The sequence below is a fragment of the Pristis pectinata genome, chromosome 3 (genome assembly GCF_009764475.1).
Source record: "Pristis pectinata isolate sPriPec2 chromosome 3, sPriPec2.1.pri, whole genome shotgun sequence".
Taxonomy (NCBI): domain Eukaryota; kingdom Metazoa; phylum Chordata; class Chondrichthyes; order Rhinopristiformes; family Pristidae; genus Pristis; species Pristis pectinata.
In genome coordinates this window covers 97,015,979-97,034,140 of record NC_067407.1, presented here as the reverse complement: position 1 = coordinate 97,034,140, position 18,162 = coordinate 97,015,979, and the positions used below count along the sequence as shown (strand labels likewise).

Below are 18,162 nucleotides of genomic sequence, written 5' to 3'. Positions count from 1 at the left end.
CATCACCCAGTAAGCCAGGTGCCAATTGAGATTTCTGAACAATCTGAACATAGTTTAACTGCATGTTGATCTTCCCTGTCATTGTGCTGTTTAGATTAACAAGGGAGGAGTTAAAATTATAGGGCAGTTTTGTCCTCTGGATAATCCAATGTATTATGTACATATGTTGCATTGTCACTCCTGTAATGTCGGAAAGGTGATGGCTAATATCTGTTTCGCAAAGTACTGATGAGCAGTAATGACCAATTAGAGCAAGCCAGTCATTTTGTTTTGGGGAATCAGATGTAAATGGGGTATGGTATTTAGGAAGTTACCACCTTTTTCTCAGGACAAAATTTCTGCAGCTGAAAGAAGAATTGCTGGTGCCAATATTTAGGAAGTGCTGTTCTGAATGATTTAAAAGTGACCATTGCATTCTTACAAGTTCTTTCATATTAAGTGTCATAACAAAATCATTATGCATGTCCCAAAGCATTCTTGTGGGGGGCCTCAAACAAAATTTGATACTGAGTTGCATACTGGATAATAGATTATATGATTGAACTTGGACAAAAGAGGTGGATTTTAGGAAAATATGTAATAGTTATGATGCCAATTCAAGAGCCTTGCCCCTTGGCAGCTGAAGGGGCATTCTGCATTGTTGGGCTGTGGGTTAGTTGGAAGTCAAAATAGGAGGAGTGCAAATACAAGGGTTGGAGGAGTGCATATACAAATGTCCTATTGTAGTTTGTTATTAGCTGTCTTTTATCATATGAAGAATTTGAAGTTTTGCTCTTGTATCAAAGACCCGCTTATTACTGTTTATCAAAAGGAGCAGAAGACCAACGTCTGACCTGGTGAACATCACCAAATACTTTCCTTGACTTGGAAAAACATCCTTGCACAACAACTTCCTGTTCCTTAGCAAAAATTGTTACTGCCTCTTTAATCCCATAGTCTTTAATGTTATATCTTATCAAATGTTTTCAAAAAGTCCATTAACAATACACACCAAATGCACTGTCCTACCTTCAATGTTCTCCATTGGTTAATCAAAGAACTCCATTACATTAAGGCAAACCCTGCTTGATTAATTGATTCTATTTTCATTAGCCATACTTTTCCAAATTGTTCTTGATCCTTATCTCTAATAAAAACTTCCCTACCACTAACTGTAGTTGCTGAGCTGATTCTATTCCCATTCTTAAACAGGCTGTCATGTGTTCTCTGTCCTCTGGCTCCCCCTTTGTATCCAAGGAGAATTTGGAAATTCGTTTTTTTTTAACTTTTTCTGTTTTAACAATTTGCTTTCAATTATAGAATTTTGGATTGGAAACAGAAAATATGAAGAATTTGGCCCTGAAATTACGGATTGCAACCAATGGCCTCCAGAATTTTATCAGTGCAAGAAGAAAAGGTGCTGCTTATGATGGTGCAACTTCTCGCAAACCCCCCAATGACTTCCTTACCTCAGTTGTGGACCTCATTGCTGCTGCTAAGGCTTTGTTGGCCTGGCTGGACAGGTAAACTAAGCGTCAATGTAACCTTGTGTCCTATTGGATACTGTGAAAATGATATTTACTCGGGAATAGGTAGAAGTTAATGGCTAACAATCTCTTTTTAATTCCTCTGCAAAATGTAATTGGAGCAAGTAAGCAATTTGGCCTTTTGGTTGTTAATTCATTCCACAAGAATGTAGCTGATATTGACTTATTACATTAATCAAACTGAATAATACCTACAATTTAAAAGCTCAATTTCAGATTTTAAAAATAGGCAATTAAGGTACCATCAATTGGCAATGGTGAAAGAGCTTTAGATTTCTATCTCTCATAGAAGGCTATGTTCCCCAACCAGCAGGGATATCAACCTAATCTTTGGTTCCATTTTGCAATTACAGAAAATGTAAGGTGGTTTTCTTTATTGATCAATCTTTAGAATGGCAGTTATTGTATGATCTGGTTCTCCTTACTATGCTTGTCGTCCACTTTTAATAACCCACCTTGATGAATCAAATACATGCAAATTGCATGCTTCATCCATTGGTGGCAATGAGTTCGCCTCAGTGAAGTCCAATACAGCTTGATGTAGGCTGCTTCTGTTGCCTATTCATATATCTTGAAAGAGACTGCACTATAGAACTTTGCAGTTAATGTATCAGGTGTGCTTCATTTTAGTATGTAAAGTTTTGTGCTGTAGATATTTCGTTGCCCTCGCCCACCCAGTTTTGTTGGATGCACAATAGCTCTTTATTTACTCAATGAAGAGCTCAGCTAATGGTATTTTTGAGCTTTTTGATGGTTTATAGTGCTATTATTTGAAATCTGGAATTATTGAATGCATCAAATTGTTAAATTCCATTTAAATGATTATATTTAATAGGATTATAATGCTACTTAAAATGAACAAATATCAATATTCTTTCATTGCTTTTTTTTTGTCAATGTTAATATTATTTGGTGGATGGATTTCTGAAACTGCTTGTAATCTGTTTGGCAAGTTCAAAGCTATACCGATATAAATACCTTTATAACCTAAGTTTTGTTTAGAGATCTTGTTTGCATGTTGTTTTTGTTTTATTACAGGTCACCATTTACAGGGATCAGTGATTATTCAATGATGAAAAACAAGATTATACAGCTGTGTTTGGATTTGACAACAACTGTTCAACAGGTCTGATTTAATAACATGGTCTTGCACCAGGTCACATTTGGGGTGGGCTCTGGGGGAAAACAAAGGAAGCAAGCAATCTGTTCTTTTATCATTGTTTCCAGCTGAGTATGCTAACTCGTGTCCTTAAGTGAACTGTGATTTACTTGTTTTTGCTTATAATTGCAGTACTTATTATACTTTTTTGTAAGGCATTGTACCAGTTATTGGTCACCAGAAAGAAATGATCCAATGGTATGTTTTAATGCTATGTTCAAAACTTCGTCTTCAACAGTATGATAAGACCAAATTCTGATTGTTTAGTATAATTAACAAGTTTGTACTTGTAGCTGAAAGTGGAGCATACCTGAGCTGTTGCCATGGTTTTCCAATGATTTCTTTTTGTCCCTCAGAAAATACTTAAGTGAAGACATTTCATCCTAAAATTAGGCTCTGTAAATCAAAGGCCAAATATAATTCAAGTCCTTCACTCCTGGTCTACTGTGTAAAAGCAACATTTCTCACTCAGTTAAGAAATTCAAGAAACAGGTGGCCAAGGAAGGTGGCTTAATCACAAGCCAATATTTAGTGCCAATAAGAGGTAATAGTTGGGTGCTTTCTGTTATCTATGTAGCCTCACTTTTGTGCCTTGTGAAATTTCAGTGTAGGGATTGTCTTCTACTGAACTGATAACGAAGTCGTATTTGAAGTTAGGAGCAAATTATTTATTAAACCCATAGGCACTGGGATCTGTACTCCATGTGTGTAAGTTTCTAGATATCATTTATTTTTGTCAAAATTTATTTTCACCAAAAGGTGACGAATTAAAATTGTAGCAGATTTTGAATTATATTCTGACAAATGAATTCCATGGAATGTTCTTCAGCTGTTCCTGTAAGGTTTGTGTGAGTGTCCCTTGCTCAGGTCAGCATTTCTTTTCAGTCTGGGAGAAACAACGTTCTGTTGGCTTGCGATGCAATGTTGTAATTGTGCTGAACTTCCTCTTCAAAATGCAGGAACCCAGGAAAGATTTGTGACTTTTATGTATGTCTTAATAGTTTATTGCTTTGGAATCTGTCATTGCTTGCAGCTGCCTTCAAAAGATGATGCTGTAGCAAGCCAGGGTAGAAATAATTGGGTATTTTCCCTGTCACCAAGTATGGTCACCACAATGTTCTAAGTGATTATGATCTTGTGCATGTAATTTATTTGTAGTTTCCTCCTATTTGTAGCACTTTTTTTTAATGAATTAACTCAGTGTTAACTTTGCTAAATGCCTGTGGTTTCTTTATCTACTTCTGTAGAGGCTGGGTTTAAATTTTATTGTTTCAACCTGCATAGTGAAACCTTAAAATGAAGTATCTTGCAGGGACTGATCAATGATGCAAGGCTGTCAGACTTTCTACCTTCCCTGCTAAGGGACTGGTACCTACTGTTTAATATATTTAGAAATCATACAATGTGCTTAATCTGGCCAGTTTTTTAATTTGAGCATTGCAATTGAAATTTATCCTACATATCTACTTGCACAAAGAATGTCATGGTACTGCAGACATAAAGGTTTTGGATTGATATGCAGTCACTTGGAACAGTCTATCATTTCATTTTTCTAGTATGGTTAACTTAGCAATGATGGAAAACTGTTACAATCTGCTGCAATATGTTGTTTTCCCATCCAAGTAATTTTTGTAATAAGAATATTGACTTGGGATCTTTACATTTATGAGTAGCACACTGGAGCCCCATAGTAGTGGCTTGGCCATCCTTCCCACTTTATCCTCCCTGAATTTTTTATTATTCAGTTCTATACCATGTCTCTCTTCACGTGGTAAGTTGTAAACTACAGAGCAGAAAGCCTTTAAGAATTTGGGTGTACATTCAACTGTCTTGATGCTTGCCATTCTATATTCAAATCATAAACCTCACTTTTTATGTAAATTGTTCTAAATATCATTTCTGTGCTCTGTTTTCATACAATGCAATGGAGGGGCATTTAAATTTTACCTAGTCAGTCATTTATTTCTTTAACTCGTATATCCATGTACTGCAAAGATTGAGGAAGAGCCTTGTAAAAGGATAATTAATTGTATGCATCTTGAAACGCATTCCCTCATCTCTCGGTGCCAAAAGTAATCAAAGCATGATGTCTATAGTGATCTCTGAAGTGGAAAAAGCATTTGGCACATGGCTATAATGACCCAGAGGAAATTTTGGCAGATTGTTGGAATCCTGCTGAGTGCTAAAGTTTGTAGCAGATTTTGGCATTAATGCTTTACTGCATGAGTTTCTAATTTAGCTATGATATAGAAAAAGGACTGCTCATAGAACACTAACTCAATGGATTCTTTCTAGACATCTGGTCCAAATGGTGTGCATGGTGTAAGATGTCAATGGGTTTGTAAAATTTATTTATCACAAGGATTTCTTTGAAAGTATTTTAACTGTTATAATGGGCCAAAAGTCATTGGCTAGAAATAATTGGATGAACCTACCTCAAAAGTTGACAAGAAAATCTTTTGAAGTTGTTTGAAGAAGGAGTCATTTAGCATATTGTTAAATTTATTGAACCATAAGTAACAAAATTATTGAGGTTGCTCAACTTGGGCACTATGTCAGTACAGAATCTGTTTTCAACTCTATTTAAAGCACTAATGAGCAAGTTGGGGGGGGGAGGGGGGAGGCAGAAAGAGTCTATAAAATATCCAGTGAATGTTACAGGATATACTATATATCAGGTCACTTTAACACATAGTTGACTAATGAAAATTGTTATATTAATAGATGCATCTTCTGCTTGGATGTCAAAGTTGCCTGTAGCAATGTTCATTTGCAATGTGGATGTGTAATATTCCAAAGAGATGACTTTTGGAAGGGATGTAAATGGATTGCCGCAGAGAGAAATGGAGGCTGAAACTGGTAGAGAGCTTGTACTGATTGTACTGATGATACCATGTTTAGAGATGAGTTGCATGGTAATTTGTATGGAATTCCTTGATAAAAATTTTCTAATTTCTATTAATCCTACTCCTAAAACACTTAATGCTCATCTGACGTTTATTAGACAATTTTTAAAAAAAACAACAAAAAGACTACAGATTCTAGAAATAAGCAATAAAATCAAAATGCTTCAGATACTTGTTAGGCCAGGCAGCATCTATGGTGATTGGAATTGGATGAAAGGTCACGGCCTTGACATGTTAACTCACTATCCCTGGCCCTAGTCGCTGTTCGATGTGCTGTCTCCAGTATTTTACTGTTAGAAAAGTTACCTGTTAAATTTGCCTATTAAAAGGCACTTGGACAGGTACATTGATAGGAAAGGTTTAGAGGGATATGGGCCAAGTGTGAGCAAATATGGGAAGCGAGGGAAGAGATTGCTGCACCTTTGGCGATGATCTTCGCATCCTCGCTGGCTGCAGGAGTAGTGCCAGATGATTGGAGGCTGGCAAATGTTGTTCCTTTGTTTAAGAAAGGGAGTAGGGATAACCCTGGGAATTACAGACCAGTGAGTCTTAATTCAGTGGTGGGCAAATTACTGGAGAAGATTCTTGGAGACAGGATTTATGGGCATTTGGAGAAGCATAGGCTGATTAGGGGCAGTCAGCATGGCTTTGTGAGGTGCAGGTCATGCCTGATTTGAATTCTTTGAGAATATGACAAAGCACATTGAAGGTAGAACAGTGGATGTGGTGTACATGGATTTTAGTAAGGCGTTTGATAAGGTTCGTCATGGAAGGCTCATTCAGAAGATCAGGAGGCATGGGATCCAGGGAAACTTGGCTGTGTGGATTCAGAATTGGCTCGTTAATGGAAGATGGAGGGTGGTTATAGATGGGGCTTATTCTGCCTGGAGCTCAGTGACCAGTGATGTTCCGCAGGGATCTGTTCTGGGACCCCTGCTCTAAATGACTTAGATGAGGATGTGGAAGGGTGAGTTAGTAAGTTTGCTGATGATACAAAGGTTGGTTGTGTTGTGGATAGTGTAGAAGGTTGCTGTAGATTACAACAGGATATTGATGGAATGCAAACCTGGGCTGAGAAGTGGCAGATGGAGTTCAACCCGGATAAGTGTGAAGTGATGCACTTCGGGAAATCGAATTTGAAGGCAGAGTACAAGGTTAATGGCAGGACTCTTAGCAGTGTGGAGGAATGGAGGGATCTTGGGGTCCATGTCCATAGATCCCTCAAGGTTGCCACGCAGGTCGATAGGGTTGTTAAGAAGGCATATGGTGTGTTGGCCTTCATTAGTCGGGGTATCAAGTTCAAGAGCCGTAAGATAATGTTGCAGCTCTATAGAACTCTGGTTGGACCACACTTGTTGTATTATGTTCAGTTCTGGTTGCCTCATTATAGGAAGTATGTGGAAACTTTAGAGAGGGTGCAGAGGAGATTTACCTGGATGCTGCCTGGATCGGAGAGCATGTCTTAGGATAGGTTGAGTGAGCTGGGGCTTTTCTCTTTGGAGAGCAGGAGGTTGAGAGATGACTTGGTAGAGATGTACAAGATGATAAGAGGCATAGATCGAGTGGACAGTCAGAGACTTTTTCCCAGGATGACAATGGCTAACATGAGGGGACATAATTTTAAGGTGATTGAAGGAAGGTATAAGGGGGATGTCAGGGGTAAGGTTTTTTTTTACACAGAGTAGTGGGTGCATGGAAAGCACTGCCGGCAGAGGTTGTGGGGGCAGATACATTAGGGACATTTAAGAGACTCTTAGACACATGAATGATAGAGAAATGGAGGGAAGGGTTAGATAGATCTCAGAGCAGGATAAAATGTCAGCACAACATTGTGGGCCAAAGGGCCTGTACTGTGCTGTAATGTTCTATGTTTTAAATGAGAATCTTGGTTGGCGTGGACCAGTTGGGCCAAAGTGCCTATTCCTGTGCTGTATTGCTCTATAAACTCTGAAACCAGTGTCATTTTTGGTAATCAGCATCTAATGAACTGAACTTGTGTACAAGACCAGAGTCACTCAGGTAGAGCAGTTCAGAATTCTTTGTCATCTAATAAGAACATTATGAATTATGTGCCTTGATACGACTCTTTGGGCAAGGAATATCGTCTGTAGAATATTTATCTAAATGATAGAACATGTTGCTGTTATGTCCCCTGATCCCATTTTCTTCATGCTATTGTCTCTGTGCACTAACCCACCACCACTAGCCACCCACTAAATGAAGCATATCTTTAGCATTATTAGCTATCAAAAAACATTCTGCCCTATTTGGTTTATTTAGTGTTGAACGTAAATGTTAACTAGGACTGATGTACACCAAACTATCTGCTAATCTCTGGGCTGTTCTTAAAATTTGTAGTTGAGTATTTTTTTTGGAATTAGATGTTAATTATTACATTCTCCCTCGTGACTTCTGCCACAGTCAGATCAATTAAGAAAATGGCAGGAATGGATTTCTGAGTTGTGTTTTATAATTGGAGTTCTGTGGAAACTAGTATGGTCTAGCATTGAATAGTGGCCGTAAACAACATTTAGGACTTGTAACTGATGAATGCGAAACTGGACAAACAAAAACAATGATGTTATTCAAAGTAAAGCTGTCAAATGATTCCTATCAAATCCAATGTACCATTGCCTATACTTCTGCCTTTGAGCTAAAAGCTTTTAAAGTGTTTCTAGGATACTGATGTGAAGAGCAGCTTTTTATCTTCATGTGGTCGACTCCAGTAAATTTTCAGCAGGACCTCGAGATGCATTTGAGGCATGTAAATGATTTATCTAAATTATAAACAAAAGATCTACTTGGACACTATCATGGTCCTGCTCTTTATCATCTCACCTACCTCCCCACAAAAGTAGTATTTTACCATTTCCCTGCCCCCTCAAGCCTGAACATTTGTTGGAATCTTTGTTGGCAATCTTCATACTTGTGAACTTTGCACTGCTGTGTTCTTTCACAATGGGCAGTTGAAGGAAGAAGTTGAGGCATAGGAAAATGGAGTTGTTATTTGGTATGAAGGACTGCCTTGGGGGGGGGGGGGGGTGCCCTGGTTAAGCTGCTCAATACTTTAATGTAAAACAGAAGGAGTTAACCATTTCAAGTTTTCTGGAGGTCTAAAATGTATGGCTTTTGTATTTCAATATGCTTTCACTGACTTTATTTCGTGTTCATTTTTATGCCAGGACTCCACTGTGTTTGAAATGGAAGATCGTGTTATTAATGTTGTAAGTGTTCATTTTGTTTGTAGTTCAGATGTTAAGTTGTGAGAAAGCAATCAATGTAACCCTTGCCCCACAAGTCAAAACAAGAGGACAGGAAGGAAATTAACATGTCAGCATGAGTTCTAGCTATTTTTTAGAGAAAGTAGCCCTGGTAAGCCCATATTATGTCTACTACCCATTAACCCCTCCACAACCAACATTAAAAAAATACATTACAAATTTCCTATTTGAAATAAAAACATCAATCTGGTGAGTTGTAACATAAATCTGGACAGACTCATCAGCATTGAATTGGCCATTGTTGTTGTATGTGACTTTTGCCCCTATATGTACTTTTTTTGGTGTGTCCTTAGTATTAATGTAACTCCCAGCTTAATTTTATCTACTCTAACCTAGAAATGGGCATCATACCTCCAATCCCACCAACTTTACTAAGATGAGCTGAGTCAATGCAGTGTGACTGGAAGGTCAATCTAGGAACTTCATGTTGTGTCCAGTACCCATTTGACAAACCCATCTATCTGCAATGCTGATAGACTGAGTTTCTCCTGTAGGTGTTCTGAGTATCAGAAAATCTAGATTCTCTTTATAGTTTAATGCTTGATCCTAGCCCTTGATCTCTAACTCAATATTCTTGTTTTCTAGTAAATTTCAAGGGCATATTGCTATTTTTATCTTGTGTGCTTTGCAATAAAATGGTAGCTGCTTTAAAATAATAATGGTTGATTCTTAAACCATTGGATTTAGTTAAAGAAAGGAGGTAATCATGGTGTTATCTAATGCTGCTTACAGACGGTGTGATGTTCTTTTACAATGCGAATTTATAGCCAAGGCCTGCTGTATTAGTCTGAATATATTTTACAAACTTGAAATGTTGTGTACTTTTCACATCTGATTTGTCTGTCCTGCCTTTCTGAACTTGCAGAAAAGCTTTTCTAATTTTGGAAGATAGGTTGAAGTATTAAATCTGGCACTTTTAATCAAATTTATGTGATAGCTTCTGGATGCTTTTAATATACATTTTCAAACTCATGATCTTCCTGTTGTTACAGCATCAGGACTAAGACAACGTAACATGCCAACATTGCTCTGCCTCTGTTGGTTTTAGTAGCCTAATGTAATTAAAGCACCTTTACAAATCTCAGAATCTCATGTTTTTGGTCCTGCATTTTATATTATTTGCACTTAATGCAATACATGTTTAGTAGGAAAATATTACTAGATGGCAGCAAACAAAATTACTAGTCAAGCGGAGTTACAAAACACATGTTAATAAGTGAAAATCTTTAAGCTACATTTTTTTAAATATATAGGTACAAGAGTCTTTAGTTTTTCCAAAATATTTATTCTTGGGGTGCTTCAGCTACACATCATAATCCAATCTGTATTTTTTTTCCAGTGTAAAGTTCTTCATGGTATTTGTGATCAAACAATTAGATCCACATCAGATCCTTTATTAAGCCAGAGTGCTTGTTTAGAGGAGGTTCAGTTGGTAAACATCAAACCAAGTGAAGGACTGGTAAGCTGGCTTTTTACTTTCTTAATATACTTTATTGTCTGTCATCCCTGTCATAGCTATTTTCCATTTGCTTTTTTTTACTTTTCTCAGTGGTTTTTGTTTCTACAAGTCTACCTTGCAAATATATCCTTACTACGATTATCTTTCGTACTCAATCTCACCAGTCTTCTTTTTCCCCCAAAGCAAATATTTCGGCTGTACTGTAGAAAAAGAAGTAATTAGCTGCCATGACCTGCTCTTCTGATTCTCAGTGAAAACAATTTTGGTGGTGTTGCTTGTATGCATTTCCCTGCACTTCCCTTTAGCTATGACACTTTACTCTGTACTCTGTTGTTTTTACCTGTACTACCTCAATGCACTCTGTACTAACTCAATGTATCTGCACTGTGTAATGAATTGATCTGTATGAACGGTATGCAAGACAAGTTTTTCACTGTACCTCAGTACAAGTGACAATAATAAACTAATACCAATATTTCCCAGATACTGTGAATATTCTAGCAATTAAATTCCTGAGAAATGACCCACTAGCACAGTTGCTCAAACCTTGTGGTCCCAACCTGCCTTTAAAGTGTACCTACCTCACAAATGCCCCTTCCATCCAAGTTTCTTGTGCTTCACTTGCTTGACAAGCAAATATCAAGCTGTGGTTTCACCAGTGCACCTTTTTTGGTGCAGCAGATAGAGCCCAGCTATGTTGTGCAACAGCAATACTGTGGGAGATTTTGCTGTTATGAAATTTAACCAACTTTAAGCTGTTACTGGATGTATAGTATACTAGAGATTATCATGGCAAGCTGAAATGTATTAAAAGTGGCTTTTCATTTTTCTGAATTTTGGGACACCGCCATGTGTACTATGGGATGACGTGTGTTGAATTATGATGGAGATAACTTGGGGACCTGCAGTTTCGAAGGGTACTCAGGACAGGAGCATTTCCATGTCTTTTCTGTATGTGTTCTAGACTAATTTACTGCAATGGTTAACCATCATTTTCAAATTACATAATTTTAATATTTTGTTCTCATCTTCTGTTTTGAATGTGCTGATTTTCCACAATTTTATGCAATATCTCATTCTATGATGGTGGCAGTCATTTCTAATACCTGATTGCCAGCATCATAGGAGGCAAAACTGAATAGATTTTTTTCCAGCCGCTCTTCTCTCAATGTAAAAACTACTAATTTTCTAGAGTTTTTGCAGGATTTGTGCATTAAGGTAAGTATTTCCAGAACCCTGTCCATAGCTGATATTCTGCCTTTTCGTTGTGGCCTCAGATTGAAAGAAGTCCACAGCTGCAGTTGCAATTCACATAGACCCTGATTGTATTGGGATATTTGAGAAAGGTCCAAATTGTCAGTCTGGAATTGCAACTTTATAGACTGAAAGAATTTTGGGCATCTGCATTGTTTCCATTATTTTCAATGGGACTTTTGTTTTAGTGACTTTTGCAGGGAAGGTTATTTTGGTAACATAGCTATCATTTTTTGTGCTTTAGGAGTATTAAGTGAGTTGAACTTAAATAATTGGGAAACGTATTCTTAGGTTCTCCAAAACTTAAATGTACTGAATTACATGTTAAACTAGACCCTCCAAGAATTGTTTGCTTTTTCAATTGTCAAGTCAAATTCTTTCTTTCTTCAATCTTTTTATTGAATTTCAAACTAATTCAAATTAATATACATAACATTAATGATTATACATATGGTGCAAAGAGATCGGTATAACAATAATAACAGTTAATATATATACTCACAAGGAGTAAAATATATAATCTGGACCTCCCACTCTCTTGCTAAGTGAGCGTGATACAAAAAAAAATTGAAAGAAATTTAATTATATGAAAAGAGAACCCGCAAATCAAAAAAAATAAAAGCAAACCAAAAACTTTGAAAAAAAAACTGGACTGGTATTTCTTTGGTTTAAAAAAAATTATGTCGTTAGCTCCGCTCCTCTATATTCAAAGGTTATTGAAAGGGATTTGAAAAAGGTCTATTCATATCGTATAGAAATATTGAATAAGTGGACTCCAAACTTCCTCAAATTTAAGCGAAGGATCAACAGTACGACTCCTATTTTTTCTCTAAGTTTAAACATATTATCATTTGAGAAAACCATTGAAATGTGGTAGGAGGTTTAGGGTCCTTCCATTTAGATAGAATGGATCTCTTGGCCATTAATGTAACAAAAGCAGTCATATGACAAGCAGAAGCGGATAAATGGCCAGAATCCATCATTGGTAACCCAAAAATTGTAGTAATGGGATGGGGTTGTAAATCAATCTTCAATACAATTGAAATAATTTTAAAAATGTCAAGTCAAATTCTATACTGAACCAAACTAGCTTTTGGGAAGAAACGGCAAGTGAATCTGTTGCCCTCTGTGTAATAGTTCAAAGTCAAGGAGGGGAATAGCATTTCATGTCTCTTCATTTCCATTCTTTGCGGACAAGCTTCTAAAGAGGATTGAAAGTTACCATAGTGAAGTCTATCAATGTGCATGATCATTAACAAAAAAACAGGAAATTCTCGACCTGTACGATTCACTCAGACTTGGCCAGAAAAAAACTAATGTCTGTTTGGCATCCTGGAGTCTTGCCAGATTACTTTGGAGATCCGGCACACATTTCACCAGGTATTATCTTGGATGTTTTACTCCCATGGAGATTTTGAACTTTTTGGATTTTGAAAGAATAAACAGTTGTTTGATGGGTGTTGGTTTTTAATCAAGCTCTTCCACAGATTGAATAAGCACTCAGTTTCAGTGTTGCATAGCTTTTTGTAGATTGCACCTGGATGAATTTTGCACATTTCATTAGGAGTGTGTGCCCACGTGATTGTAGGATGGGTGTGTTGACAAGAGGAGTGAAGGAGTGTGTTCTGTATTGATTCCATTGAACGTCCACAGTTTCATGTTAGTGGCAACAAAATCTCCTTGTGCTTGTGCCTAAATCTTTCCTCTCCTAGTGAAACAGTGCTCCTTAATATTGAACCCAACTAGAAAGAAGGTCTGAGGGCAGCAACAGCACAAAATGTACTCTGAGTGGGAAACTTCAGTGTTCAGCAATACTATCACCACTGTCCAAGTTGGCAAAGTCCTGAAAGTCAGCTGACAGTGTTGACATTTGGTTTCTGAGACAACCAATAAGAGAATAGCTTCATTGTCACAGATGAAAATGTTGCAGATACCTCTATCCATAACAGCATTGTGTGACAGCTTCTGGTGACTGACTCCTGTGTTCATATTTGGAACAGTTTTCAGTGTATCTGTTAGGTTACAATGGAGATGAAAGCAAGTTGGTACAGTGTACTGGCAGGTTTCCTCAGTGCTTTAGGTTCCTCTAACATCCCAAAGTTGTGCAGCTTGATAGGCCATTGTGTGTAGGTGCGTGGTAGAATCTGGGGGAATTCATGGGAATGTAGGAAAAATAACATGAGATTCATGTAGTATTAGCATAAATGGGTGCTTAATGGTCAGCATGGCCTCAGCGGGTTGAAGGGCCTGCTTCTGTGCCTTTTAACTCCAACTAACAGCTAAATAATCCCATAGTCAACCAGTCTAATAATAATTGTTGCATTCCACCAAGTCCCTTGTGAATGCTGAGGTCTCATCTTGTGTATAAAACCTGACCCAGTCAAGGCCAATCTGTTCCCAATGCAAGCATTTATGTTCCATATACTATCCAATTGCTGCAATAAATATAATCTCTGACATGTTTGAGAATGAAATACAAAATACTGATCAAAAGCAGAGAACTCATGATTAAAACCCAGTAGGGCACTCTGCTGGGCTGGGATAACCCAGCCTGACCTGAGGTCAAATATTTCATCAGAATATGCATCTGGCCCAAACTGTGGGGGGGGGGGGGAAGAGGGAAACACTGGTCCTTTCAGTCTTGGGTAGCCAGGGTGTATAATAGGCCATAATCAAAGGTCATTCTTGGTAATGCATAACCAAAAATGATTTATCCTTGGGCAGCCAGAAATGCTGCACAGATAATCTTTCCTGGCCTCCTGATCTCCATATCATTCGCCACAGATCAGTCTTCTGCCACTTCACTTTTTATGATATCAAGAAAATATTTGACTATGTGGATACAAAGGATGTGGCTCCTTGTAATATACCACCTGCAGTGTTGAAAAACTGTGCACCAGAATTAATTGCACCCATCTGAGATGTTCCAGTGCAGCTGCAAGCCTGGCGTTTCCCCAACAATGAGCAAAGTTGCCTAATTGTGCATTAACCATAAAAAGCAAGATAACCCTAATTTAGCCATTTATTGGTTTTCAGCAAAATGATGAAAGTTATAAAGCGACGAACAGGGTTGTTTCTCAGAGTCCATCGCCACCATCTGCTGTGTAATCCATGGCCATAACTCATTTGTGCCAGAAGTGGAAGCCTTTCACTTATTTGTACTGTTTAGCTCTTTTTGTAGTTCCTCTGTTAATTAGTCTGTGTACACATGCATCAAGACTGGGACACCAGCAATGCTTAAGCTAATATGTAACAAATTTGTCCCATACAAGTTCCAATGTGACCGTAGTGATGACCTGTTGTATAATGTGGTATTGATGATGTCAGATTTCCCACTGTCACCATCTTGGTTTAGATGCTAGTTATCAACCTTTCTATGTCACAGCATCAAATCTCGCTCCGCCCCCCCCCCCCCAACTTGAAAACTTTATGTTGGAAAATATCTACACCAAACTGCACCAGCAAAAGTGATATGTTGATGTGTAGGTTCTCCTTTGTGTTTCAATTCTCTTCTGTTTCAAGGGCAAGTCAACAGACATCAATTGCTACTCAAGCACCTGCCTGGCAGGGATATTTGGCTCCCATATTTAAAATTGCAGGGATTCTTGGACACACTATTTATTTTTTACACTGTAACTATCAATACTGAGAATGTCATAAACATGATGTAAGGCAGCTAATATTTAATCCATATTTTAAAGGAACCTGCCTAGGCTTGTTAGTTATAACACAGAATTTTTGGAATCTGCATGCTTACTTTGCATTTGAGGAACAGCTTTTAAATGTGATGTATTGTTCGCTAGGTGGTGAATATTTGAAATGCGTTGTGCAAATGAGTTCAATATACATTGCAACTTTATTACAGTATATTCTTACCAGGCTTAGTATTGAAAAGGCATTCAATAAGGTACCATATCAAAGGTTAGTGTATAAGATGAGAACACCAAGTTGGGATAATATATTGGCCTGGTAAAGGGATTGGCCGACTGACAGAAAACTAACAGCATTTGGATAAGTAGGTCCTTTTTAGATTGGCTGTCGGGATACCAGAGGGATCAGAGCTGCGGTGTCAACTATTTAGTCTTTTATTAATGACTTGGATGAAGGGACTGAGTGTACTTTAGCTAAATATGCTGATGATACAAACATGGATAAGACAGCAGGTTTTGAGGAGGATGCAACGAATGGGTTAGGTGAATGGGCAAGAAATTAGTAGAGAGAACATGATGTGGGAAAATGTGAGGTTAAACACTTTGGAAGGAAGAAAGAAACATCAAAGAATTAGTGTGACTTAAAAGCTGAGGTACAAAAGGATCTGTGGGCTTGTACACAAAGAAAAAGCATCCAGTGCATGAAATCAAAGATTGGCATGCATGTACAGAAATAATTAGGAGGTTAATGAATTTTTGGGCTTTATTAAAAGTGGCATAGTGTATAAGTAAGGAAGTTTTGATACCATTTTACATGGCACTAGTGAGACCCTGAGGTACTGCGTACAGTTTTGGTCTCCATATTTAAGAAAGGATGTAATTGCATTACAGATCAATACATATATCAACCTCTTCAATTTCAGAATCAACCAAGTGAACTTTCTTTTGCAGAGATAAGCTTATTCCCAGGGTGGATCCTGAGAGGATGTTTTCCCTGGTGACGATATCTAAGACTAAGGTGTATAGTTTGAGAAAGAGGCCACCTCTGCAAGACCAGGATAAGGAGAGATTTCTGAGGGCCATGACTCAGAATTCTCTACCCCAGTGAGCTGTGAAGGTGAAGTCATTAGACATATTCAAGCGATTTGACAGACATTTGTTATACAAGAGCGGAGAGATATGGTGAGACTACTGGAAATAGCGTGAATGCCAAATTGGATTTGTTTTAATGCTATTGAGTCACAGAGCCTACTTCTGCTTCTGTTTCATGTGTTCTTGAAGAAAGACAAAAAAGTAAATGGAGATGATAGACTTGATATTGTAAACTGAGAAACAAGAGTAAGATAATGGAAACCAAATTAAATTCCTTCAATAATTTAGTATAGGTAAACAAACTCTCAAGATGAATAACTGCTGTAAAATTTTAGCATTTGGACTGTGGAAAACTGAAGTGTGGAATCTGGTGCACACCTTTTGGGCAGCTGCACCTCAGGCATGTATTGAATCAGTCCAATGTCAGCAGTTCTTGAATTTCCAAGTTCTGTCATTTCATACAAAACAAGCAGGAATGAGAACCCCAGAAACTAATTCCTGTACTTGTCACACGATAAGAAAGTAGACTGCTGTGATTGGATGCTAACCAAGGTAGCATGAGGTAGAAGCTGTTCAAAGGGATAAATGCCAGAATAGAAAAGATAGTTTTCGTGGCCCAGTGATTAGGGATAGAAGTGGTAACATTTTCGTACAACTGCAAGTTGGATAAAGTGGATCAAATGGAAACAGGAAAAGTCAGTTGGAATTATAAGAGAACAAGAAAATAGCCACAGTAAGTAGTGTTTCTATATCTGGTTGGCTGGCGACAGGGCAGGTTCCATTTTCTGGCACACTGGATTAGAATTAGAGGCAATGTCTGAGGATGGGCTGCAACTGGACTAGGGTTAATTGAGACTACAAATATAGAAAAAAAAAATGGATCTCCAAACTCCTAGACCTGGAACTCAGCACCTCCAAGACCTTTGCAACTGGATCCTTCACTTCCCGACCAACAGACTGCAATCAGTAACGATAGGCAGCAACACCTCCGCCACAATTATTCTCAGCACTGGTGCCCCAGAAGGCTGTGTCCTCATTCCCCTATTCCACTCCCTATAGACTCATGACTGCATGGCCAGATTCTGCTCTAACTCCATCTACAAGTTTGTAGATCATTCCACCGTAGCAGGCCATATCTCAAATAACAATGAGTTGGAGTACAGGAAGGAGATGGAGAGCCTAGTGTCATGGTGTCATGACAACAACCTTGCCTTCCATGTCAGCAAAACAAAAGAGCTGGTCATTGACTTCAGGAAAAGGGGGAGGACATTGCACGTGCTCCGGTTTACATAAGTGGTGCTGAGGTCGAGAGGGTTGAGAGCTTCAAGTTCCTAGGAGTGAACATCACCAATAGCCTGTCCTGGCCCAACCACATAGACAACACAGCCAAGAAAGCTCACCACTGCCTCTACTTCCTCCAGGAGGCTAAAGAATTTGGCATGTCCTCTTTGATCCTCAATTTTTATTGATGCACCAGAGAAAGCATCGTATCTGGACACATTATGGATGGTATGGCAACTTCTCTGCCTGTGACCACAAGACACTGCAGAGGGTTTTGGACACAGCTCAGCACATCATGGAAACCAGCCTCCCCTCCATGGACTCTGTCTACACTTCTTGCTGCCTCAGTAAAGCAGCCAACATAATCAAAGACCCCATCCACCCCAGATATTCTCTCTAATCCCCCCCTCCCATCGGGCAGAAGATACAAAACCCTGAAAGCACATACCACCAGGCTCAAGGGCAGCTTCTTTGCTGCTGTTATAAGACTATTGAATGGTTCCCTAGTACGATAAGATGGACTCTTGACCTCTCAATCTACCTTGTTATGGCCT

At 38.3% G+C, this 18,162-nt stretch overlaps 1 protein-coding gene across 1 annotated transcript in view; it reads left to right on the top strand.

The window, feature by feature from the left end:
• LOC127567994 (connector enhancer of kinase suppressor of ras 3-like) overlaps window positions 1-18,162 on the top strand; it is a 177,859-nt gene that overhangs the window by 53,872 nt on the left and 105,825 nt on the right. Inside the window, exons 3-6 of the mRNA XM_052011238.1 lie at window positions 1,300-1,502; window positions 2,565-2,652; window positions 8,774-8,815; window positions 10,212-10,331. Coding sequence (XP_051867198.1) covers window positions 1,300-1,502; window positions 2,565-2,652; window positions 8,774-8,815; window positions 10,212-10,331 — 453 coding nt within the window. The remainder of the gene's footprint in view (window positions 1-1,299; window positions 1,503-2,564; window positions 2,653-8,773; window positions 8,816-10,211; window positions 10,332-18,162) is intronic.